General features: G+C 43.6%; 1 protein-coding gene across 3 annotated transcripts in view; it reads left to right on the top strand.

Moving 5' to 3' along the window:
• Positions 1-24,907, top strand: part of Gapvd1 (GTPase activating protein and VPS9 domains 1) — a 120,218-nt gene extending 95,311 nt beyond the window's left edge. For all 3 annotated transcript variants that reach the window (XM_084588183.1, XM_084588182.1, XM_084588184.1), the window contains exons 17-20: positions 413-653; positions 7,702-7,768; positions 13,923-14,037; positions 18,385-24,907. In XM_084588183.1, coding sequence (XP_084444309.1) covers positions 413-653; positions 7,702-7,768; positions 13,923-14,037; positions 18,385-18,793 — 832 coding nt within the window. In that variant the 3' untranslated portion in view covers positions 18,794-24,907. The remainder of the gene's footprint in view (positions 1-412; positions 654-7,701; positions 7,769-13,922; positions 14,038-18,384) is intronic.
• The last annotated feature ends 1,777 nt before the right edge of the window (positions 24,908-26,684 follow it).

Below are 26,684 nucleotides of genomic sequence, written 5' to 3'. Positions count from 1 at the left end.
TTTTTTTTGTTTTCTTGTTGCATACTACAGGGTTCTCAGCTTTCATTAGGTCGTGAGGTGCCCAGTACATTAATTTTTGTCCTTGCCTGCTAGGCATGGATGCAAGGAAAAGTAAAATGTACGGGCACTCAAATAATTCCAAAATTCATTTATTAATTACTAGCTTTAGTGAAATAGTTTGTTGTGAGCACTTATAATGTGATTAGTCTCGAAATAGAATGGGAAATTGAATTTGGTCTGAGGCATGCATGAATTTAGGCACTTTGGGAATCCAAAGAGCATTACAAGTTCCACTTTGAAAACCCATTCTAATAAATGGAATGTAGCAGCACTACACATTTCGTGGGAAGTCTGCGGGGAAAATGTTTGTCGCATACCATCTGGCATCTCACCACCAGGGGCATGATTGCAGGGCTTTGGAAGAGGAACACCGACGACGAGCTCCCTACATTGCATACCTGGTGCGCTGCCGTCAGGGGCTGCTGGCAGTGCAGGCACAGCTAGAGACGCGCTTGCGGCGCACTCAGCGTGACCGTGATGTCTGCCAGGCTCACCTGGCAACTTTGTGCGTTCGGCACTTCCTAGATCCACGTGAGCAGCGGGTCCAGGCCTTTTCTCGCTCATTCCAAGGCCTTACTGCTGCTGATGAAAAGGTACTTGCTCTTCCTTTTCATGCCCAGATTTTGAAATGCCGGGCAACCTTTTATTAAATGTAAATAGTAGGCTTGTGCGCATATTCAATATTTTTTAATAGTTCAATGAATAATGAGCTATTCGATATTCACTTCAATTTGAATTTTTTTATTCGGAAATTTCGAAGTATTCGGCTCGAACGAATAGCCATATGTGGCAGGGAGAAGGCGTTTTGGGATGTTTTGGTTTTTGAATTCAGTAATACTTTTCTACAGTCCAAACTAATCCAAACCAAGCCAGGAAAGTTCAGAACAAGAACACACAAAAACACATCTCGTCGGCACGGTTGATTGCATTTAGTGGGCAATATGTAAAGATTTCACCGAGAGCCGAAGCTCCATGCCTTAAATGCAAGGCAGTCCTGATGACCTTGACAGGTACGACAACAGCCCTAGCAACGCATTTAAAGAGACATCCTGGCTTGCACAAGGACTATCAAGAGAAGCGGGACGTACGCGAAAGGTCATCCAAGCTCAAAGGGGCAGGCAAGGCAAGTTCTCAACAGCCATTCATAGCCGACAGTTTCAAGCCAAAAATGAAGGTGTTGGCCCCAAAAACCCAACAGATGATAAAAGTGATAGCTCGCTTCATAGCTCGTGGTATGCACCCCTACAACATTGTCAGAGAACCGGGTTTCCTCGACATGAAGTTCGCTATGCCGGACTATGCCGTGCCGTCTCAGACAACATTCTCGAGAGCCATTATTCCAGACCTCTGTGCATCAAGCAAAGAGAATGTGAAAAAGAAGCTCGGTCAATCACAACTGGTGGTTCGACATGGCGGGCAAATGACAGCTACATTTGTGTAAGTTGTCACGTCATGGGCAGGGACTTCGTGCAACACATGCATGCATTGGCTTGCACGGATATGACAAACTCTCACACTGCACCTGCATGACACCTCATCGAGAAGTGGGAACTTACAGCCCATGGTACTGTGATAATCTTCGTCGTTATGGGTAATGGAAGGACCTTTACTTCAGCAGTTGCGCATTGTGCTGGAGTAGTGTGCATTGTTTTGGACACACCTTTCAATTGTGTATCAATGATGCCAAAAGATAAGTGTCAGGGTTTTCGCAGCTCTGTGCTAAGGCCAGAGTTATTGTGGCTAGATACAAACGAAGTGCCAAGGCCCGAGAATGGCTTCAGGAAATTCAGAGAACATGCAGCTGGACTGTGAAGTTCGGTGAACTTTGTGATGCACCATTCGGTCTCCAGCACCGAGTTTGTGAAGAGAGGTAGCTGCTCAGTGTGCACCTGTCCCCGGTCATGGCGATTACCAAATTGGTGGTACTGCGGATGCACAACGGAGGCTCGATGGCTGCTCTACTCTTGTTGGCGCCACCCGCCACTGCAGGACGCTCGTTCCCTTCCCATCTTGCCTTCCTACCATAGACGTCTTCCCAGCGTGGAACTTTATGCAGTGGTCACAGTATTGAATGTCATTTCTGTGGCCAGTGGACGTGTTTTTTATGCCTTCTCGTTTCGCTACGTGCGCTTAATTCCCTCTGCTCATGTGCTTATAGCCTATTGTGAGGAAGTAGGTGTACGATGGCCGACCAGTGTGCAATGAGGCGCCAATGGGTCGTTTGAGCTTTGGGTGGTCAGAAGAGACGCCTGGCTAAGCTGGAGTTACCACTGAGCATCTAACCTCTCAGCGACAGCTTTCTCCTTTTTTTTTTTATAAGGAACATTAGCGATTGTTCCCACAGAATTTTTCCCGTATTCATGTGTGCGGAAAAAACGGAGGGGAAGGCAGAGGTTCGGATTGCAGTCACTTCAGTGCTGTTTGTATGTTTGCTTGGGACCTCTTCTTTCCCAAGTATTTGATTAGCAGATATCCTTTGTCCAATCTTTGGTTAGCTGACGGAAACTTTATTTTCCTTTCCCTGACCATCGATTGATGGGAAGCGTCGTCTAATTTCTTATTAATTGCCGTCCCCACCACGCCAATGGCGGAGACAGAGGGCTTAAATCTCAGCGCTGTTGGTTAAACCAGGGCTGATTTTGTCTAATCAACGGTTCAGTCATGTAAATAGTTTTCTTCTTGCTGGTTTCTTCTTGTTTTATTTATGTGTAAATAAATAGTTAACCTTTTTCCTGTCCTCAAGTAATGTGAATGTTTGTGAGTCCGAACCATCATTATATCAAGAACATCGGTATCCTCATTAACAAGTGTTTCCTCGCATTGCCACATGAAGGGGAAACTCAACTTGTACCATGTCAGGGTTATACAAGACATCCCGACACGATGGAACAGTGAGCACACCAAGATGGCCAGGCTCGTGAAGCTCCGTACGGTCATCACTAGAATTTTCAGAATCTGACGCAGTCTCAAACTTGAACGCGAGTGGAAGCTTATGAATGCAGCAGTGCAAGTCTTGAAGCCACTTGACGATGCCACAACTGAACTGTCTGGGGACAGCTATTCCACGCTGTCACAAGTCATTCCCCCGTTGCAGCGTACCAAGGTGGTTCTAGCTGAACATGTTTCCGAAAGTGATAAGACAGCATTGCTTGCCTCAAGCCTTTTGTGTAGCATCGAGACGAGGTTCCCTGATATTCAGATGTCGCGCCTGCCTGCATTGGCAATTTAGTTGGTCCTAGATACAAAGGTGTCTGTTATGCTGAACGACCCGCAAAGCCATGGGCGTTGACTCCACTCGCTACGGCAGCAGAAGACACTGTGCCAGTTGATCAACATGGTACAGCAACAAGTGAGAACAGCACTTGCTCTGCAGACCCTTCAGGGGACTCTGTGTGGAGCGTTTTGACACACTTCAGTTCGTATGCACATCATAAGTCAAGCTGTACAATCTTGGATGAGGTTTGTTGGTTCTTGGCCCCCCTTCTTTCCCGGCCCGAAGCGGTGAAAAAGTGAGGGCAGCCACCTTTACCCAACCCTGGTTGCGGCTGCCCATAGATACCTTTCTATACCAGCCACCCAGACAAGAAGTGATTTTTTTCGGCTGCAGGAGCCATTGTAAGTTGCAGAATGGAGCACCTCAAACCCCAGCATGTGGAACAGCTAGTGCTTTTGCACGAAAATTTGTAGATTTTTTAAGCTGTGTGAAGCTTGACACACATTCTGACTTTCATCCCTTGCATTGTTTTAAATTGTTTAAAAGGGTAGGGACACCAAATTTTTGTGCTGCACTTTTGTGTTGTAAATAGTGCGTAGTGATTCTGTAAGCATAGAGCATGGTGCTAGAAGCCAAAATTGCATTACATAATTTATTATCTTATTATTAGCATACAGCAATTTTGGTTTGGGTTCGTAGTTGCCAGGTTTTTACTTGACGTCAGAAAACAGAAGACATAACATTGATATGTCACGGCCAAAAACTCGTTTGCAGTGTGATTCCGCCATATGCTCTCATGGCGGAGTCACACTGTCACACTGCAAAAACACATGACGTTTGCGTTGTTTTGGTGATCCTGTCACGCCGCGCCTACACAAACTATTCGGAAACATGCCCTTGTCACCTCCGAACAGCTGTCGCCGACTCACTCTCCGACTACTTGTTGCTCGTAGCAGTGCCAGTGTCGGCCGCTCGCTTCGCTGTAATTTTGCCGAAATTCCTATGTTATGCGAATGGCTGGGAAAAAAATTAAAAAGAGGGAGAGGCTTTGACTATGAAGGAGTGCGCATAAATGCTCGCGATTATATAGTTTAAATCGCACTTATCGAGACACCACTTTCTTGCGCTGTTTTGAACGCAGTTTCGTATGTTTTCAAAATTTTTATGCAGTGCAGATCTCTTATAGCTTTGTTGTGGTCCTTACTCTATCACAAGCCAGTTAAAAAATAATTAAAATTTAATGAGTAGGAAAGCCACAGTGCCACCCGCAAAATGGAAGAGTAGGCAAAATTTACATTTTGAGAAAAATGGAAAAAACGAATTGCGATGTAAAAAACTCAGTTTAATTAACTACAGTAAACTTTGTTAGGTCGAAGTTGTAAAATCCGGGAAAAATTTCGTGGTAAGCGGAGTTTCGAGTTAAGCAAAATGCTGGAAATTTCTGTCGACAATCCCTGGATCAGACGCCTGCGAGGTAGTCCTGAACGTTTGCTGTGCCGCACAACACACATATAGTGCAACGAAGCCTACCTCCTGCTAAAAAATTGAGGTAGTGCTCGGCGTCGCGAAGTTCTTAATACAGTGAAAGCTCGTTAATTCGAACCTCGATAATTCGAATTTTCGGATAATTCGAACTACACTACTTGGTCCGGCTAAGCTCCATAGAGATCTGTGTATAAAAAAGCCGGTTAATTCGAACACGAGTCGGTTCCGCTACAGATAATTCGAACTACGCGCCTCCGCTTCTGGGTGGCTTGGTGCACATCATGCGGCAAAAAGAAAAAAAAAGAGAAAGTAAAGAAACAACTCTGCAATCAGTAGGCATAATTAGAGGCTGCGCATGTCCAAAACGGGAACAGAAGATGGAACCAGGTAAAACCATGGCAGAGTGGGTAAAACTTAAATGGCGCCATGACTGGCTGGCGGCGTTGGAGGGAGGGGACGGCGGCAGGGTCAGTGCATGGCCACGCGGCAGCGGCTGCCTGCTCTCTCTTCTGCGCAACCTGCATAGCTCGTAACTAAATATTTGTTAATTCCAACCCTGTTAATTTGGAAATAGGAATAAGTACTGTCGGCGCAGTCCCAGCCAACACCCATAAAAGGCTATGATCTTGGACGGGCACTATGGGTTAAACTTTTTTTTTTCGATAGCCATCCATCCTTCCACCTATCAGTCAACAGAAGCACGCGAGTCAGCCGCGAGCATGACGCCAGCTTTTAGCACCGTTCGTTTCGATGATTGGAGTGGCAGTAGACGGCGCCGCCCGCCCCAGTCGCTCATAGCATGATAAAGTGAACATACTGAAAAGGAGGCTTACACAACCAGACAAGCGCTGGCACTTTGCCAAGTTCGCTTCCCTCCTCCCTGCCGGAGCTAATGTCAAAAGATAAACACGGCGTTATCGCTGCGCAGCATCTTGGCGCACTGCATAGAAATGTGTTGTGGACCGTGACGCCGCTGGCGCGAAACGGAGGAACGCGCTAATGACTGATGCCTTTATTATTATTTTTTTTTTCAGATTCATAGGCGCAAATCGGGGCTGGGTGGGTTCATTATGTGAGCGAGTTCGTTACGCGACTAAATACGATACATTTACCGTAATAAAGTGGTTCTGGTCAGTTTTTTTCGAGGCCATTCGATAATTCGAACATCGGATAATTCGAACTTTTTTCCCGGTCCCTTTAAGTTCGAATTAACGAGCTTTTACTGTATCCGTTTTATGCCGAACCGCGTTCGCTATGGGAAGTTAAAAATACATGTTTTTGACAAAAATATTTCGGAAGAGTTCGATATATTCAATAATTCGTTAATGCGTGTCTATTATGTCGAGGTTTGACTTTATATTTCTTTTCAATACTTATTGTTGTTATTACTATAAATGAAAAAAAAAAAAAAACAACAGTTGTTGGTGGAAGGCGAAATCTGGCTGCAGGTTCACTTTGCTACAGTGGAGATCACTTACGGCATAACTGCTTATAGTTCAGGACCGGTTGATTGCGGTTTTTGCCGGCCACCAGTCTGCCGCCATAAGACTTTGTGTAAGGTCATACCGCTTACTATGCTGTTATGCAAAGCGAAAAATCAGTTATAGTGTGGGTTTAAAATCCCCTTTGTGTCGGCGTGAAACAGAATGTGCACTTCCCTGCTGCGCCGCACCAGGCTTCCCTGTGTGGCACAACACATTACACCATGTGTTGAGGCGCGACACAAGTGCATGCTCTGCGCGCGGGCGCCGCTCGTTTTCTCTCCTTCTGTTTCCACGTGTTGCTCCCATCTTGTGCAGGATAGTGCAATAGCTGCTCTTTTCCCTCTGGCGTTCTTTCACTTTTCTCCTTTCCATGCATCTAGGTCGCACCACATTTTTTCGCCATGACCTCTCTGATGCTCTCCTTCACTCGCACATCTCTCTTCTCTTAAATTAGTGAGCAGAAGCGCTTGTTTTTATAGCGGGATAGTGTCTGTCTTCGTTCAACGGCAGCACCACATTGCTCGCGAGGCTGTGAACCTGAAACATTGGTGTGCCACTTTAACAGACTCTCAGGTAAATTGCTATGACGTTCAACAAATGATTTGTGCGAGGTGGTATTTTGCGATGGCAGAACGGCCTCTCCAAAGCAAAGCAGAGGTACGGTATAGTGGGCTGCCACAACAGCGCACTAAACACTAAATCAGGATTCCTCAGTCAGTCTCACTGCAAGGCTTGTTTTCCAACCAAGAGCTCTTGTTCCGAGACGCCTTGCATTCTTTGTGTGAATGGAAAAAGCTAAGTGATGCTTTAGCATAGCATGTGCAGCTCGACTGCAGAGGTTGTGCGACCACCTTCGCGGAACTGGGCATGTGCTGATAACAAGCGCACATGCATTTTTAGCGCCACGTGGTGTGCTAAAAATAGTATTAATGTTTGAAAACTAATCTAGGCGTGCAACAGATTCACTTAGTGGATTGCTTTTTTTGACAGAATAATAAGGTGCTTTTGAAAGAAAACCGACCTGTCTGGCGTGTATTTTGACCTGAAAAAAATAATGTTTTGGTTATAGTGTGGTACCGCTTATAGTGCCAATTTTCGCTGCCCCCACGATTTACGTTATAAGTGGTTTACACTGTATATATTGAAGTTTTTAGTATGTCTCATTTTACTATAGTTCTGCTGTATAGTCTAGTTATGAGGCTATCGAGGTTCTCAGGAATCTGAATAATTGTCACCCTCTGTAGAAGCTGTGGGATTGTCGCACGTGCCTCTTTGCGCAGCTTAGCTGCTGCCTGCATGCTTTTGACATTCCCTGTGCCTTTTTTGAGAATTTTGACCTACTTTGATTTTATTAAAATATTCTTGTTGTCATTCCAAAAGAGCTCAGTGAAGCTGTCAGTGGTATTGCTTCTTTGACCAGGGTTGCTGTACCTTTTCTTTTTTACCCTTCATTTCCAGGCCCAGCTAGTGGAACAGTTTCTACAGTATCTGTTTCAGCAAATGGAAATAGACCCTACATGGCAAAGTAAGTACCTCGCTTCTCCCACATCCCCAGCACTGCAAGTCCTATCTGCCTAGTATGCAGTGATAGCGTGAGTAATAGCATCGGCTCATATGTGCTAGTTCAGATGGGTACGCATTAAGACATAGGCCCAGGTTAGCAAGCATTAAGTACACTTTGAAAACATGTAATCCCAGTTTTAGAGCTTCGAGCATTCTCTACTGGTTGGCCTTGCAAAACAAAAAGCTTAAGGTAGGAGGCCATTCTGAACATTAGTATTTTTGAAAAAGAAAAAAAAAAAAGTTTTTCAAATTTTATTATATTACACAATCATTTCTGAATGATTAGAAAAAGTAATTATGCTTCTAACTAAATCTTTTCGAAAGACAGCCAGATTTGTAACTCCTTGTGAATTTTGCAAAATCGGAACTAACAGATTCAGTTTCACGTACCGAAGTATATTTTCATGTTTTCGCGAACTTGCTTTCTTTTTTTCTTCTTAAAAGGATACTGAACAAAAAAAATTGCCACTTAGATTCCTAGCGCAGATGGTAGCTGTCGAATTCAGTGACCAAAACAACACACATCATGAACAGAAATGAGCAGAAAGTAAGTATTTTAATGAATATTTCTCAAATCGCCACACCTAGCGGCCTCCTGGGAAAGCTCCTACAAAACTGGATATCATGTCACATTTACCTACCTCCCTCATGCCTCTCTAGCCACCCCCATCGCGAGCGATCAAACCCATTACTTTTTCCCTTCCTTCGTGGCACTCACGAAGCACACAGACGGACGTGTTTTTTTTTTTTTTTTTAATAAAGTGCAGCGCGCCCTAAAACTGCTGTTCGTGTTCTTACGGGACAGCAGACTCAGCGCACAGCTTTAAACCACACTGCGCACAGTTCACTCTTCCCTCCCAGCGTGCAAACAATTGTCCACAATACACGCCCTCCGCACGTGTCCCCCTCAACCTCTCTCGTCTGCAGCATTCCACACTCCGCAGCTTGTGCACAGCGCGACCATGGTAGAATTGGCATGGTAGCATAACTCCCATAGAAGCCTGCATGTCGACTCTGAGCGAGGCTTTAGTTTTCCGGCGTCCCCTGTGAACTGTGAGGCAAAACAAACGTGTGACATTGCTTGTGATGTCACAGTGATGTACTTTTGGCGGGGAATTTGATTGTCTTTTTACTTATGAACGAAAGACAAGGCCAACAACGACGGAGGCAGAACGATGCTTGGATAAGGCAGAAAAATGGACACCGTAACTGTTCAGCCAACTTTTGACATGGATTTCTACTGTCAAGTTTTACGTTAACTGAAATGTTACGGCATCTTTAACCACCTTATCATAGCATCGTTCTGCCTCAGTCGTCGTTAGCCTAGTCTTTCGTCGCGCGTCATGTAAACGCATTCTAGGGCTTATTTCTTCAGCCACGTTTGTGAACAAGGGCTTTGAAGTGAATTCGGCAAGCACATGGATAGAATCACATGGCTTGAGGGATTTCACTAAGGGCATAAATGAGAAGCTGTACTGCATAGAAAGCCGGGCTTTATTATTTCACAAATACTTACATAGATGCTTCACGACAATGCACATCTTAAGTGTAGGAAAGCGACCACCGCTCATTCGTCACGGTCTTCATGAAATCCTCGTGATAACAAAATGACCTCTCCGCCCATTCTCCGCCATTACAACCCATCCGCTCCTACAGAGGTGCACACTGACGTCAGTGGCATCGGCCTTGGTGCTGTCCTCGCTCAATGCAAACCCGGCTTTTCCGAATATGTGGTTGCTTAAGCTAGCCGAGCGTTAACGAAAGCTGAATCTAACTGCACCGTCACGGAATAGGAGTGACTTGCAATCGTGTGGGCCTTAACAAAGTTTCGCCCCTACTTATATGGCCGCCCCTTCAACATCATCACTGACCACCATGCCCTCTGCTGGTTGGCTTCCCTGAAAGACCAAGAAGGGTCTTTCAGGGAAGTGTACATCACCGCGTACATCACCGTGTAGAGCGTACATTACCAGTTAACTATGTCGTGGAACCGGCAACGCCTTCTTCGGACCACCGTCGCCGCAGGTGAGAAGTTGTTCACGTCAGTCGACTTAAGCCATACTACGAATCCCTTGTCATACCCTTGTCTTAAGTCGCCAGGATAGCTCCCTCTTTCCGCCGGGGCAATTGTAAGGAAGATGATACAGCACCGACACTAGCGACGACGAAGACGCCGATCAGCTGGCGCGTGCACTGAGAGCTCGGACTGTCTTGTTCGGACGAGATTGTGCTTCGCTCTACAGTCGTCTTGTGTCAGCGGTCACTGTCTCCAGTCCTCCAAATAACCCCCAATAAACCCCTCTTCAATAGTACTAGTTTTGAAACATGTATGACTATTTTTGCTTGCATTTATCAACAAAATCACTAACAAGAGGGACGCATGACCACTTAGGTTGCATCACTGTAGAATGTTTCAGTGCGAGTTGAAGATCCTCCGAACTGACTGTTTATAAATTTTATTTCACCAATTCTTATAATCATCTTTCTATGGTTGGCAAAAAATTATACCCTTAAATAAAGCCATTCCAAAGATGGCTATGTTTTTCAGCCACATGCGTATTTTGATGAGCAAAAACTAACAGTTCCGAATTCTATGTATTGGAAAATATTTTCGTTGCTTTTTGTTTGGTATTTTGCTTCTTCTTTAAGTTTAATAATCACACTTGTTTACATGCATGCATCTCTTTATTTTTTTTTTCTTTTCCTTTTTTTTTGTGTATTTAACAGCAAAAATGTTTTAAAGAGCAACGCATGAGATTTAGACCATGCAGGTTGGGTATACTGTAGCATTCCCGCGCATATTGAAGAACGTGCAGACTACCTCGTGTACTACTAAAAGATTTCACCTCATTGGTTACACGTTTTAACTACATGGGAAAGGTGAAAGCTTGTTTGAAAGCTTTCATGACTGGTGACCAACAGCGCATCAGGAAATCCCTCTGTCACTCTGTCGATGCCACAAGATATGCGAGGAAAAAAAAGCGACCAGAAGCACGGGCAAAGAACTAGTAAAAGGAAGACTTAGCTATAAATTAAGGCCATTTTAACCCTCCTGGACAACACTATATGACATATGTAGCAGCTGTATGAATGTTTTTTTTTTATTCCTTTTCCTGAAACTGAGTTTTCTGCCATTTCGGTTTCCAGAAACGTTCGTAGCTTTTACTTATGAAACTTACACACTTATTCTTCATATATTGGACTGTGAAATGAACCACAAAGATTGAAATTGTACGATAATTTTTATTACTGTTGCAATTGATTTAAAAGCGCTCCTTATTGAAAACCATTGTTTTTGGTAATTATGTCATTAAAAAACGACAATGGATGATATCGTAAGCCCGCCGTGGTGCAGTGGTAAGATGCCCGACTACTGTGCTGAAGTATCGGGGCTCAATACCGACCACCGGCGACTGCGTTTCGATGGAGGCGAAACTAGAAGGTGTTGACTAGGCTCAGGGCATCGCAAAATTCACCTAGGCAGGGTAAAACTTCTACCTGACATTGGCCTGTCTGCTCCATGTGTAAATAGTCCAAGCAGACATCGCACACTCTGCTTTACTTGGTAAAGCCTTCATTTTTGTTTTGGTCATTTCAGTCATTCACTGCTGTTCACCAGAGCATTTGTTCTCCAAGTGTCCATTAATGATATGTTTTTATTCAAGTTTTATTGCTAAAGCAAACTTTCTGTTTTCCATCCACAGTGTGCATGTAGGCACTTCAATGCAGCGAACACCAAATGGCAGACTGCTTGAGGCTGATATGTTGATATGCTATTGTAATGTCAGAAATCACTAGTTGCCATACTAGATAACTGTCTTCACAAGAAACAAAAACATTGTTTGGAAAATATTTACCGCACCAGTTCGCTCCAATTTCGAGGAATTATAATGTTACATATATATGGAATAAAATGCAATAACAGTTTATGTTAAGATATCTGTCATAGTGCTTTTGAAGGACTGGAAAAAAAATTTTGGTTTTTCAAATTTCAGATCATCACATAACCCTGAGAAAACTGACAGACACCACATGCGTCATGAGAAAACGGGCAGCGCCGCTAAGCAGCGTCCAAAACTATACACAGCTGGGCTTGGTTGCTTGGCTGATGCATAGTCGGTTGCTGCCATCCTTTGGGCTGGCATGGAGTCCATAAAAGCAAAACCGAAATAAGTGGTCAGCATATTTTAATGCGGACGCGTTACCGTATTTACTTGGGTCTAAGCCTACCGCGAAGTAAGCCATCCCCCCTCCCCAAGGAAAGACCTTTATTCAAAAGAATTCTGGTTGTGCTCTCTATGAGCTCGACTGATTCTTTTTACTGGACACTTCTTTGTCACTCTTTTCATCCCGCAACACGTTGTCTTTGGTGTCTTCCAGCACTTTTGAGATGCTGCATTTCAGGAATGACTACACAACCATCTCAGCACACTGACTTTGGACACACTGAAGTTTTTTGCCGCAGGCTAAAACTGAACTGCATCATAATTCTTGAAATCAGCCTGTGCTCACCTTGAACTCAGTGCGGGAGATACCTCATTTTTTTACAACATCCCTGGCCTTGGCTTGGATTATCTATGTGGCAACAGGAAGTTCCTCTGCGTCCTAATGAACAACTTTGCCTTCCACAGCATGGTGACAGCCTCTGCAATGTCCCAGTTTCAGTGCAGCTGAACAGCATTGTTTTGCCAGCAGTAAATATTCGTTTCATCCACACTGTACTCTTTCTGTTCCTGAAGGTTTGATGAGCTTTCTGCTGCAAGCACAACTTTCTGCTTGAAAGCAGGAGTGTAATAACACCACTTAGTTGTTGGCATCGTCACTTCATGAAACCAAGCATGCCGAAGACATGCTTGGAATCCAAACAAACTGCACCAAGAGATAGCATAGCCACACTAGCCGCAGGTCTAACGAACTGACGCCTGATCTGACAAAGCATGCATGATGGAGACTCTCTGGTCTACATTGTGTATGCTGATCATGTCACCACTGAACATGCAAATAAGGTTTCAGAAGGGGTGTTTTCACAATCTCTTACCATGCTGATCTTAGGTGCCTTTCTTGAGGATCTTTTTCGTATTAACCAGTGCAAGACTTGTAGGTTTTGAATTAGCGAGGGTCAAGCCATACCCTTGCATGGGTGTTAGTTGGTGGACCGTGCCAACAGTTTGAATTATCCAGATTTCCCATTTAAGGGAAGGTTTAATTAATAACTTATATTTTAGTTCAAGTCTTGGAAGTCACATAAAACAGGAAGGAGGCAGCTGTCGCCACAGACGCCATGCAGGTCACTGCTCTGGTTTGGTTTTAGGCGGTTTTACCTTCCTTACTCATTAATCTCTCCTCATTCTGGATGCGATTCAGCCTCGACTTGGCCACCCTATAGCAGGAACATTTCTCGGGCTCTGTGCCAGGCACGGCAGCACATAGTTCAAATTGCCCACAGCGGACATTCATATTAAGAGGCTTTTTTATACATAGGCTTTATGGAGCTTGGCCAGACCAAGTCAGGCAGTCGAGTTATCTAAAAATTGGAATTAGGCTTTCACTGTACATTGCAGTGTGTATGTTTTAAGCACAAATTGTTAAGATGAAGGTAAAGAAAATTGCTAAGTTTTTGGCCTTCAATCAGACTGAGATTATCACTGGTGCAGCCCTGCAGGGAGTTTGAACTGCCTGAGTTCACGGTCTATCATACCTGTCTGGAGTGCCTCGAAGCAAATTAGGTTAAATATTAATGCAGCTGCTTTATTAGAGTCAATGCTCTTGCACCTGTGCAGTTGGCATGACTGTGCGGCTGCGGTAGACCTCAAGTAATGTCGGCAGAAGCCGGCATCTATCTTAGAATTTCACTCTACTTCTTCTGCACAGCACCGCTCGAGTGCTGTAGACAGGTGTGATGGACTCGTGCACCTTTTTTGACCTGACCAAAGAGTTAATTCTACACTACAAATTGGAAAATGGAAGTTCAGGCCAGCTGTGCTGCATTTGTTTGTTTTTGCTTTGTTTTTTTTGTTGCTATTATTACTCTGCCACCTTTGTCGCTTTGATGTCTCATTTTCAAAGTTATAAGTGTGCTCATGCAAGCCATGTGATTGTGGGGGCTATGTTTGCAGTGGCCAGTGATGTACAAATCAACCTTGCTCAGCGCACAATCGAGAGAGCTATCATGAGCCAAATATATGTACATGCACTGTACCCCAACGGAGATGGAGATGTCCTCAGAGATCAGTAAGTGACCAGCTCCTCCCCCCATCCATCTTTCCCACCCATGTTTGTTTGCTACAGCTGTTTACAGTGCACTTTCTATAAAATCTATACCAAAAAAATTGCTGAGGTAAGCTAAATTGCACAAAAGTTGATTTCAGTTAGAGTCGACAATTTAGATTTGTGTTTTTAACATGCAGATGCATTTTATTGCTTTGTGGACCACTGTCAATGCTTAGTGCTTTTTGGAACTCTTTCTCTTGGCTGCTTTGTTGAAAACACCTGAATTTTATTTTTTACCTTTTTGTGAGTAGAGCACGTCTGCTTTTCGAACAATGAGACTGCAAGACACTGTGTTACTGTTATGTGCCTTGCACGATTGCTGCTGGTTTCAATTGTGCTGTGGCACTATTTTAAGCACACGCACATATGGCTGGCACTTACAGGGTGTTTTACCGAGAGTGTCAAATTTTAAAAACAGGCTTTTTGAGTTGAAAACATACCATTCAGCATTCCATTTGTCAGTGATCATGTGCATTAGACTACAGCTAAGATGGGTTAACTGTATTACTGGTTGGCTAATATTTCGTCATTAACTTTTTATTTATTTTCGTTCCGCTCTTTATTTATTGTTAGACTTGAAGGTTACTGTAAATAATATATCAATTTTGAGATTTTCGAAAATGTCATTCTCACGTCAGTTGCTAAGTAATGCCAAAAGTTGGGCGAGTTGGTTAACATTCATGATGGAAAATAGCGTGAAAGTACACGAAGGACAGAAGGAAGTAAGACACGGACAAGCGCTAACTCGCAACTGCAGGGTTTATTGCTGAAGCACGCAATAAATACAGGTCACATGAAAAAAATAACAGAAAAAACAAAAGGAAAGAGAAGCAGCCTCCTAAATGGGAAGCTAGGTCATAACATAGGCAGTAACACACAGTAACACGTGCCACTCATTTCTGGGGTGGGAAGAAAAAAAAAAAAGAAAAAAGGGAAGATACACCTAAGTGTAGATAAGTACCGTATTTACTCGCATAATAATCACACATTTTTTTAAAAAAATACTGACGCAAATTTCGGGGTGCGATCATTACGCGGGGTAAATTTTCTACAAAAAATTTTTGAGCACCGAAAACGCAAACAAGTTGCAGGTCAGACGTCTTAGAACATATATCTCGATTACAACCAAAAATAAAAGCTGAGTAAGGCTTACCTTCGCAATAAACACGCACATTAAGCATCACATGGAGTGCACAATGCCCATTTATTTTTTTTCGACAGTACTCTAATCAAAGTCTGAATTCTCGCCATCCTCGCTTTCACTGCTGCACGACTCATCGGAAACGGCAGTGTCGTCGCTGGGAGCATCTTCACAATCCCACAGGAAGTCATCTTCCGTTCCATCCAAAGCGTTAGATATGCCTGTCTTCTTGACACTCTTAGCCACTACCTCATCGGGGATACTGCTCCACGCTTCTGTGATCCACGAGCACAGCATCTCCACGGATGGCTTTCTAATCTTTCCGCTCGGCGTCAAATCATGCTGGCCCATTGCCATCCACTCAGCATAAAGTCGTCGAACGTTGTCCTGGAACGGTTTGTTCAAAGACACGTCGAGAAACTGCAGCAGCGAAGTCAGGCCGCCAGGAATGACTGCAATGTCCGTGCGCAGCTCTTTCAGCTTGGCACGCACGCTGTCCACAAGGTGACCCCTAAAACTGTCCAAAACCAGAAGCGAGGGAAGCAGAAATGCTCCTGGTCTTCTTCCCCAAACAGTCTTGATCCAGTCGACCATCAGGTCTGCAGTCATCCACCCTTTCATCTGTGCACGTATATGGATGCCACGGGGAAAGTTTCCCTTCGGAATAGTCTTCCGTTTGAAGATCACGTATGGTGGCAGCTTCCGCCCGTCGGCCGTCACAGCAAGCATGACTGTGCATCGCTGTTTTTCTGCGCCAGACGTCTTCACGAGGACGCTCCGAGCACCCTTCTCGTTCACAGTTGTATTCCGGGGCATGTCGAACGTCAGTGGAGTTTGATCGGTGTTTCTAATTTGCGACATGAGGTAACCGCATTTTTCGCGAAGCCTAGTGACGAAGTGATGGAAGTCTATCACTTTGCTTTCATACGCGGCTGGGAGCCGCTGGCACAACGACGTCCGCCGCCTCAGGGAAAGTCCATTCCGTCGCATGAAGCAAGTCGTCCAACCGGAGCTAGCGCGGAAATCCTTTGCGGCGATTCCCAGCTTCCTGGCAGTTGTGCGCGCCTGCGTCTGTATCATTTCTAATGACACTGCACAACCATCCTTGCGCAAGTCCCTCACGTATTCTAGGACCGCCTCCTCAACACGAGGGAACTTGCCCGTTTTGGGTCCACGGAAAGCCCGCCGTGTCTTGTTCGTAGCCATCAGCTTCTCGCGCTGCTTCTTCCAATAGCGTATCCTCATTTCGTCCACGCTGAAATGCCTACCAGTAGCGCGGTTGCCATGCTCCAGTGCATAGTCGACAGCCTTGAGCTTGAACGCGGCGGTGTAACTGGCATACCGCCCCATGGTGAAATGGCATAAACTCGCACAAAAACACAAAGCACGCTTCGACGCTGCCGAATTGCAAAATGGCAAACGCCGCAAAGCATGGAGTCATGGGAACTCCAACATTACTAGACTAGGTTGGGAACTCGTCGGAATGCATTCGCTGCGGGATGACTGCAGATCAACCACCAGGCGGCTCCATGTTCGGGGTGCGATCATTACGCGGGGAATTTAAAAAATGGAATTTTGACCTCAAAATTCAGGGGTGCGATCATTACGTGAGTGCGATCATTATGCGAGTGAATACGGTAAAGTAAATGTAAAGTAGAGGCTAAGAAATCAAATTCGCAATCTACCAAGTTAACCGACGGCTCGCTGACATACAAATTTTGACATTTTTTAATATGGTAAGCCTCCATAATTTCACGAACCAGCTTGTCTCGATGTCTAAAAAGAACATAGACAACGGTGGCCATAGAAAAAAGCGGTGTGCACTTTTGTTTCCCCTTATGGTTCTCTTTAATGCTACAAGCGCGGCAATGCTCCGGAAGATTCCCACTGTTCTTTTAAGGAGTTGTGGTGTTCCCCTAGCCTAACGTTGAGACACCGCCCCGTTTGTCCTATGTAAACGCCTCCGCAAGACAAAGGCAGCTTATGAGTGCCTTTGTCGTGCCACCCCAGCAATGAGTGGCACGTGTTACTGTGTGTTACTGCCTATGTTATGACCTAGCTTCTCATTTAGGAGGCTGCTTCTCTCTCTCTCTCTTCTCTCTTCTTTTGTTTTTTCTGTTATTTTTTTCATATGACCTGTATTTATTGCGTGCTTCAGCAATAAACCCTGCAGTTGCGAGTTAGCGCTTGTCCATGTCTTACTTCCTTCCGTCCTTTGTGTACCTTTGCGCTATTTTCCATCATGAATGTCAGTTGCTACGCACGGAATTTAGGGGCTGCACTTGAGCAAAATCAAAGCTGAGCAGCCGCAGATGACGCTAGTCACGTCTAAAAGTGCACATCACACTGTGGCGCTTCTATCTCATGGTTTCTCTTTTTGCAACACACGGGTGGGCACGGCAAGTGGGCAAGCATATTACAGGGGCGCTGCTGTGCAGTGTGCATCTGTAGGCATAGGCGCCTTCTTCCAAGTGCAGCACCTAAGTTCCTTGCTCTGCAGCAGGGACAAGTATGGCATTTTTGAAAACCTATAAACTGATACGGTTAGTATTAACCTCGTGGCGTTAAAGGTCCCACTGTCCTCAAAATTTGGTGTTGGCGGCATTATCAGGGAAAAAAATTTCAAGCATGTCTCTAGCAGGTGAACGTGGCAGGTGGCAGATTTTTGGCTGGTGACACGGCCCGGCATGGATTGGTTTGGCAGCTTGTGTAATGTCACAAGACCACATGACACGGGTTTGTCAGCCGCTTACAGCTAGATAGCTCCTTTGCGATGGGAGGGTGAGATGCAAATGGAACTTTCCAGAACCCTTGGATCCCGAGTCACACACATCACCCCTAGACTGGCTCGGTATATTTAATGTCGGGTGGACCTTCACATATTGATGTAGCTTGTGAATGTATGCAAGCAAGCGTGGTGAGAGAATAGAGGCAGAAATTAAAAGATTAGCGATTAAGTGAGTAGAAAATTGCACGTGTGCAAATGAGGATCCACCAATAAAGCCGCCAGACGAGAGCCATTAATGCTGTCACGTCATAATCTTAAAGATAGAGCTTAAGTGTCCCCTAAATTTATGCTTACGCTTGCTTATGAAGTATGTTGGGGCACTGAGAAAAGCAGCAAATGGCAAAAGTTGATGATCATATTGCATTCTTCATGCCATCAGGGTGCTGCATCAGCACATACAGAAGCTATCACGTGTTGTGACTGTGGAGCACCGAGACCTGCGCATCCCCCGAGCCTTCCATGCTGCTAGCCCGTGGCCCAGTGCCCAGGCACAGCTAGGGGCCCTGGCCGCCCACAAGAGCCCCCAGGACAAGGTGGCCTGCGTGGCTGCCTGCTGTGCCTCCCTGGCCAGCCTATTGTCTGCAGCTGCCGGAGCCCCAGCAGCTGCCGACGACCTTGTGCCCGTGCTGGTCTTCGTGCTCATTCGAGCAAACCCTCCTCACCTGCTCTCTACCGTCCAATTTGTTGAGACTTTCCAGCGTGCCAGTCGGTGCTGCCAAGGAGAGGCTGCCTACTGGTGGACCCAGTTTTGTGCTGCTATTGAGTTTATCAAGACGATGGACTACTGACTGCATCGCTGCTATCTGTGGAGGACTTCTTCGTAACTGTCAGGTGGCATTCATATCACGGTGGCTCAAGGCAAAGGAAAGAAAAAAAGGTCCACCTGTTGGCTACAAATTTTTTCCTTTTCGCAAAGATATGGTTACCTGGAGTATGCATCTCCAGTAGATGATGCAGAGCTCAACAAGAACTTTGGTACACTCTCATTCATGGTGACATTTAGATAGTAGCCTTTTTGTGCAAACAATTTTGTGCTAAAGTGTACAACTGCTTTGGTTTGAAAAGGAGGGGGAAAAGTCCTATCAAATGAAGAGGGCATTCTTAGACAAGTACACTCTTTTGTGGCTCTGCTTCCATCATGCTTAGGGTTGTGTATGGAGAGTCGTAAAGTTGTCTTGCTTTTGTAGTTTTTTATGAGTAGCTTGAAATGGAAATGTTCTAGCTGCATTATCTGGCAGAAAATTGAAGGTGCAGAGCTTATTGTACACTTTGGCTTTGAGTTTGGCTTTAAGGCTGCTGGCCATCATGGCCTATTAGCATTGTCCTTCAGCATAATAAATGAGATTGGGTTTACTTGGTGTAAGGTTTTTCTTAGCTTATTAAGTGATGGTGCAAAACGAAAGAGGTAGTTCATAACCTTTGTCCAAGTTGCATAAATCCTTAAGTCTGTGTTCCAGCCGTCATTTTTATTCAGACAGGTATTGCTTAATGCAGTGGCCTTACAGACTATTCTGGATGGTATATATTACAACAGATCAGCAGTCTTAGATCTATTCTTGCACATCAATGCAATGTGGCTCTAAAGAGTGATAGAACTCCATGCAGGGACTTCGTGTGTCGAGACGGTAATGCATTTTCCCAAGTTGGACTGCCTACATCAGTTTACTGACCTTCTACAATCAACTTTGCAATGAATATAATGATGGGATAGCTAATTAAAGCAATGCAAGGAACCCTGTGTTTGTGCGGTATCATCAAAGACGACCTGCTAGGCATTTTTCTGCAAACTAGTGAAGTTAATCCAGCACTTGGCATGGTAAATTAATTCTGGACTAGGTATTTCAGCATCGTATCCAAACAGTGTGACTGTGCAGTGTGAATCTTTGTTGCAGGATATGTAATGAGTGATTCCAAAACAAATGAGCAAGGCCACAGGCAAGTCAATTTTTACGTCTCAACGTTTTGATCAGTCACTGACAGCTTGAGCTCCAGTAATCCTAAAATATTGTTACGTGGCGACAAGCAAGAAGACGGCACAACATGGCAACAGGGTGAACGATGATTTATTGGCTGGCCTAGCACGAGGGCTCCTCTCGCGCCACTGTCGATCTTCTTTGCAACAGTATGCTTGTGCATTGCATTGTGTGACATTCATGGCCTTTTATTTTTGCCCCTATTGCACTTGCGTCAGTCCTCCGACTGTTCAGCCACAAAAACATTATTCTACTTCATAAATGGCCGTACTGTTGTAGATCCTGCAAAAGCGATAACCTATTGTGTTCACTTGACTGGCATGTGTTCTTGTAGAACATGCCTTGTAGAACACTCTTAGCATAAGCAATGGCTGTGATTTTGCTGTCACAGGTTTTCAGTGTGATAGGGGCAAGCAGTCAGGGTTCAATCCAAAAGGCTCATAGGAGCTCAGGGTCTGTCAGCAGAGATGCTGGCAGCAAATTATTGTTTTTATGATCTTGTGCCACACACTGCTGGTGACGGAAGTTCTTACTATTTAAAATGTTCCAACTCAAAATTGACAAAAGGTCAAGGCTTTCATTGTCAGTAGAAGTACTGTAGGAATAGATGGCATGCCTCATTACCCATGTGGCAGTAATGATGGCATGCCTCATTACCCATGTGGCAGTAATGAGGTAAAGATGTGTTGTGAGGTGTCCGAGGTCACCTCACCCGCAAGTAATGAGCTACAGCAGAAAAGTGACACACCAAGCCTTTGCCTATTGAACCGGCCGAAAACTTTACTTCTAATTTTCGATGGTCTATACGAAGATTAGCCATTTATTGCCAAGTGATGAAACCTCTAGTTCGGACTACTGGGCATAACCCTCGGCCTTCAAGTAATGATATGGGAGTAAGGAGGCATTGAAAAATGCATCAACTACCTCTGTTTGGTGGCATGGTAGATTTGAGCATATTGGTGCTTCTGAGTAAAAACAAGTGAGGCTTTTTGTGTTGTCACACTTGTGCTCACAAACTTAGTACATTCCCTTTCTTGCAGTTTCTACCAGTTGTGACAGCCAATTGGCATTGCAAGTAGTTGGCACTGCGTGCTTTTCCTCATAGTGCTTGTCAGCCCCTGTACAGCGAATGATCATGTGACATTGTGTGAGGAGTCGCGCTAATACAGTACATGATGGAGCTTTTGTCACATTTCTTTTTTTTCCCCTTTCCTATCTGTTCATTCTCCCTACTCTTTGAGACCAATTTGGCTGCTATGTCTGTAAAGCACTCCTAGGTATGCAATACTTTAGTTTTAAAGCTGCATGAAAAAATAACCTGATTTTGATTCCTTGCAAATACAAGCGATGCAATTTCTGGCCTTGGATGTGAGATGCTATGTAAATAAGTTGCTGGTAAGTAGGTGTGCATTCTCATTTTCTCCTCCCATCTTTCATGGCCTTACATTGGATACTTTGGTGCCATATGTGATCCTGCCAAAGTGTTCTGAACCAGGAATGAGCAAGCCTGGGTGTAACTGTTAATGTGTATCCTGTATTTAGGTCCGACTGCCCACTGTGCCATGTTCTTTGAGTTGTGGGTGTTTTGCAGCAGTAGTCTGATGGGCAAAAAAGAAAGTTATGAAAGGAAATGTCATAAACGACCTACAGTATGTTGCTCCTGCTACTACAAAAGTACCTAGAGTTAATTTGGCATTTTCTGCAGCACTGTTGAAAGTGCACTAAAGAGCAATCTGAAAATTTACATTTTTGCTTTTATCGTTTTTTTTTTTTTTTAACTTTTAGTCGCAGACGATGCAGTTCCAAATTAAACCCACGAAAATAAAAATGTGTGTATGCTGCTTGCTTTCGCAAAACTGAACTTCATCACGCTGTGGTAAACACTGTAGATCGTGATAACATCCTGAGAATCTTTGTTTTTGGACATGACGTAAATAATATTTTGATAAAGCCACTATGTATATGTGGTTTAGAGAACATATCACTGAAAAAAATATCCGAAACATGTTCACAAAATCACTATTCATATTACGTACTCTGACGACAGCAGAGCTGTAAACCGCCATGCAGTTGCCTACTTTAAGGTACTCCATGTATTCATTGACTCCTTCCACTCTCTGCAGCAAGTTAAAAAAGAAAAGCGAGAGCTGGGACATATAATCCAATATTATTAGGGAAATTGGTCGCACAAGATATAATCCAAAATTTATAGCATGCTCAGAACATGTAGATCAAGTTCCCACAAAAAAAAAAAAAAAAAACCGAGCTCAAAATTTGCTCTGGTGCACTTTTAAGAAAGGTATAACCATTTTTGATGCAGCTTTTGACTCTGATTTTGAACCAGGAAAGCCTGCTCTTCTAAGATTGTCATGCATTATTCACATCTAAATTGTCTCGTTTTTTTACCTAGCGTGGCTTTTCAGATGGTTTCTACTTCTTGCTATGAATTTTGTTGTTCATTACTCAGTTTTTGAATTGGTATTTTTGACTGCCTTATGCTGCGGAGAATCCTCTTATTTAGCTGATGCAGCACTAGAAAAATGGTAATATATTTTTATTCAGCCAGACTAGCTCAACACGTACCTTTTTTATGTTAAAATCTTTCTCTTCAAAAGAAAACTGTAATGAAGCATATCGAAACCAAGAGGTCACCTGTGCTCTTTGATTTTATTTGGCCTTCCCATTATAAACTGCGGTAGAACACTATTCTATTAGGCTGGGCCCAGAGTGACCACTTAATATTCATTCTGACTAAGCATACCTATATATTGTTAATGCTTAGTAGTCAGCGAGACCATCTTAGTCATGCAGGCTCCAGAGCTTTTCTGCAACAAATCCTTTTCTCCCATCTCTTCCTTTGTGTGTATATAGTTAAAAGAAAATTATTTTTTGAGACTTGGGGTACAGCAGTTGTTGGATCCTGACAGCACTGTAATATTCATGCTACCAATCCATTCTTTTAAGCTCGAGGTTGTTGTCTGTGGCAAATTATTGATCAGTGACTTTTTTGAAGCTGCTGTAGACTGGAACTGTATGGGCCTTTGGGTTTACTTTCTGTAATTGTAGGCTTCTGCATAAAAGGCACAACTTGGAACCAGTGTGGCTAATTAAGAAAAGTGTGAAAATTTAAATTTGCTCGATAAGTCATAAATTCGGATTTATAAACATATACAAGCAGCGCTCGGGTTAAGACAAGGTTGTTGAATATATATATATGTTCTCTAAACCTGCATGCAATTATCGTGTGTCTGAATTGTGCAATCTGGTACATGCAGAGCAAAATTTATTTGATTGCAGTTTAAAGTACATCTGTATTTTGCATTCAACTCCTTAACTGGCCAGCTAGTATATGCCTAAAGTGTTGCTAGCGAAATGTCATAAGACATAATATTGTGACTACAGAACCATTTCTTCAAGTTCAGAGTAGGCTTTTGGGTGGAAATGTCAAAATGTGAAGGATAAAGAAGTCTCATTACCAGTGACAAAGTCGCTCCTTGCGCTGTTCGATTTGCTGATGATAGAAATTGCAAAATGTTGGCGACTTCATGAGAGTACATCTTACCCTAAGCACACACTGTAACAAGCATTTCTTGACAGTAAAACAGCACATGAGGTGTATATATAGTTGGGACAGCAGTCCAAGGAATTTTATGCCACATGTGCAGAGGGCTTGTTAGAAATGGCATCAAAGTATCAGTGTTGGTTGTGTCCCTTGTAATTTCTTCTGCAGTTATCTGAAACAGAATGCCGCAACTGTCTACTACAGCTTTTGTAATGAAATCAGGTGTCTGCGCTACCTCTGAAAATGTCCAGAAAAGCTGATATTCAGCTTCAAGTGTCATGGATGCCACAGGGGGCATGAATGTGCAACACATCAGCTAATGTTCTAAGCATTTGGGACAAACGAGATATTAGATGAAGTGGCGCAGTTTTATTCCTTTTGAAATAATCGGAGGTGTTCTAGGATCGGAATGTATTAACATATTAACACCTTAAATTTTGGAGACTAGTATAAGACAGGCTGAATAATTGCATACGCAGTTCACTGGTACCTTCAAGTTCAAATGATGAGACTCGCCTTATTTAGTTCTCTATGGCATTATAGCAATGCACTGTAAAGGATACTAATGGCGGTTTTAAAGCATATTGACAGTTTAACAGCACTTGCTCGGAGAAGAATCAATGCATATTCTGCTTGCTGTCATTGCTTATTCCTTGCTTCTTTTAATGCTTGAGATTTTGAATGAACAAGAGTGAACTTAATAAGTATGCAGTGTTTAGCTTTGACATTTGGTTGCAACTAAAAATGTGCACTCTGGTTGAACCTGCCAATAATGAATAAGCATCTTGCAAGTCCTGTCTGATAGAGGGCTAGTCACTGGGTGTGGGAGGCACTCTGTTATTACATTGCTTTGCATGCAAGGGTATATAATATGACCACATATATGCTAGTGTGCCACAAAAATGCTCCCGTTTAAAGGGCGTATGGCCATGTGCCAGAGGTGTGTTCCAAGAGAGAAAGTATTGTACAAGCACTATTTTGTATGTTTTTCTGGAAGTATAGATTTATTTGTTCACACTTAAAAGAAAAAAGAGGAATTTCGGATTAATATCTTTAGGTGGAGTTTGTCAAAGAGCATTTTGTTGTGAAAGCAGATGCTCATTCTCACAAACTGCTCTTGTAACATTTCAGTCAGCTTCTTGCTTGTATGTGTTATGTGCTATGTGGGTAGCAGAGTGCATCTTTAGGAACTAAAAAATGGAATGAAGTGTTATTAATTAGTATTGTTATTTGACATTAGTTTCAATTTTTTTTCTTAATTTTTATGTCAGTATATTTTTGCAGCACAGGAAATGCAAGTCGTACGCTTTGCATTGTTTTGTTACAGAAGACTGATTCTTGATGTTAATATAAATTTCTCTATCTCATGCAGTCGTGTGTGTGAAATTTTTTAATCATGGTCAGTTTCGTAAAAACCTGGGCTCATTGGTTCATAATTCTCTGATAGTTTTAGGGCAAGAAGGTGAGGGATCAAGAACAAGGAGGGCACAGACAACACTGTGTGTCCTCCTTAAGCTCGGTCTCTTGTCTTGTCAGTAGGGGTGTGTGAATATTCAAATTTTTCAATATGAATATGGGAGAAAACACCTTCGAATGTCAAATTGAATATCAAATTGAATATAGGCTGTCTGATCATTGAGGAAAGAAATAATAGTAATGTATAATTGGTTCACAGCAAGGGAAAGGCGCAGTATCTGTCACACTTGCTCTTTACACCTGAACCGCGCCGTAAGGAAAGGGAGGAAGTTGGGAATGAAAGTGGAAAGAGAGAAAGAGGAGCCGTAGTGGAGGGCTCCAGAGTAATTTCGACCACCTCGGGATTTTTATCGTGCGCTGACATCGCACAGCACACGGACGCCTCTTCGTTTCACCTCCATCGAAACGCAGCTGTCGCGGTCGAGTTCGAACCCAGGTACTCCGGCACAGCAGTCGGGCGTCTTAAAACTGCACCACCCCAGTGGGGGAGGGAAAGAAAACAAAATGAAGAAATAGCAACTTTACCTAGAAATGTGGCGCAACAAACACAAACACATGCGATGAGACACAACACATGTGCACACTCCCAACTGTAATATGGATCTGAACACACTTCCTCTTCACCACTGCTCTTGTTCTACACTCAAGTACATCTCATCATCCTCTTCTTTGCCAAGGAGATAGTGGCACTTTCTTCCTCGCAGAACATAAACATCGTCCAAGCATGGCAGTTACCAATTCTATACTCACATACATCTCCACACACCTCTGCTTTGCCCAACAGCTAATACCACGCTGGACAAGTCCATCACATAGTCACATAGTCGCACACTAACAACCACCACCACACATGTGCAGTAGGACATGTCCATCCAAAACACATCACTTGTGAAGCCCCTATGTGATGAAAAAACTGTAACCTGCCAACATGTCCACGAAGCAACGAAGTACATGAGAATGAGAAGTACATGTACTTGAGGGAAAAAGGATCAATAAACAAACATGGCCACAATACCATAAGAGGTGTCTAAGAATAACAGTTTTAGGCCCGATAATAAACTCTGTTCTTTCCATTACTCAAGAAGATTCCTCAATAAAAGTAAATTCTTTTCTATGTAAACTCAGCAAGGCTTCACTAATACATCTGTCTTCTTTCTTTTGTATCCAGAACACCTCTAAAAGTTCGCGCGCCATCTTATCCCGACTCTTCCCTAAAATATTAAGCCTGCAAAACAATGGCTCACACTTGCACTTCTGACAGTGCAGGGGTAAATTTGGCCCCTTCCCACTTTCTATGAACTTCTTATGTTCCCTTATTCTATCATTGATGCATCTTCCAGTCTGCCCTATATATACTTTACCGCACATCAGTGGAATCTCGTAAATCACTCCTACCACACATCCAATAAAACTCTTTACATGCTTCTTATCGCATTGTGCTTTCTTTTTCCTCCCTATTAATGCACACAACCCACCCAGTTTTTCTGCCGCAGAAAACACAACTGCCACCTCATACCTACCTGTCACCTTTTTCAGGCAGTGCGCCACTCTATGAATATAAGGTATCACTTGTGGGCGTTTATTTCTCAACTTATCTGCAGTCCTTTTTTGCCCTTTCATTTTCTGAAGCAGAGACTCTGCTACCCACAAATAATCGTAACCGGGAAA

The sequence above is a fragment of the Amblyomma maculatum genome, chromosome 1, assembly GCF_055883805.1.
Source record: "Amblyomma maculatum isolate TAMU_Amacu chromosome 1, ASM5588380v1, whole genome shotgun sequence".
NCBI classification, from domain to species: Eukaryota; Metazoa; Arthropoda; class Arachnida; order Ixodida; family Ixodidae; genus Amblyomma; species Amblyomma maculatum.
This window is presented reverse-complemented; position numbering and strand designations above follow the sequence as displayed.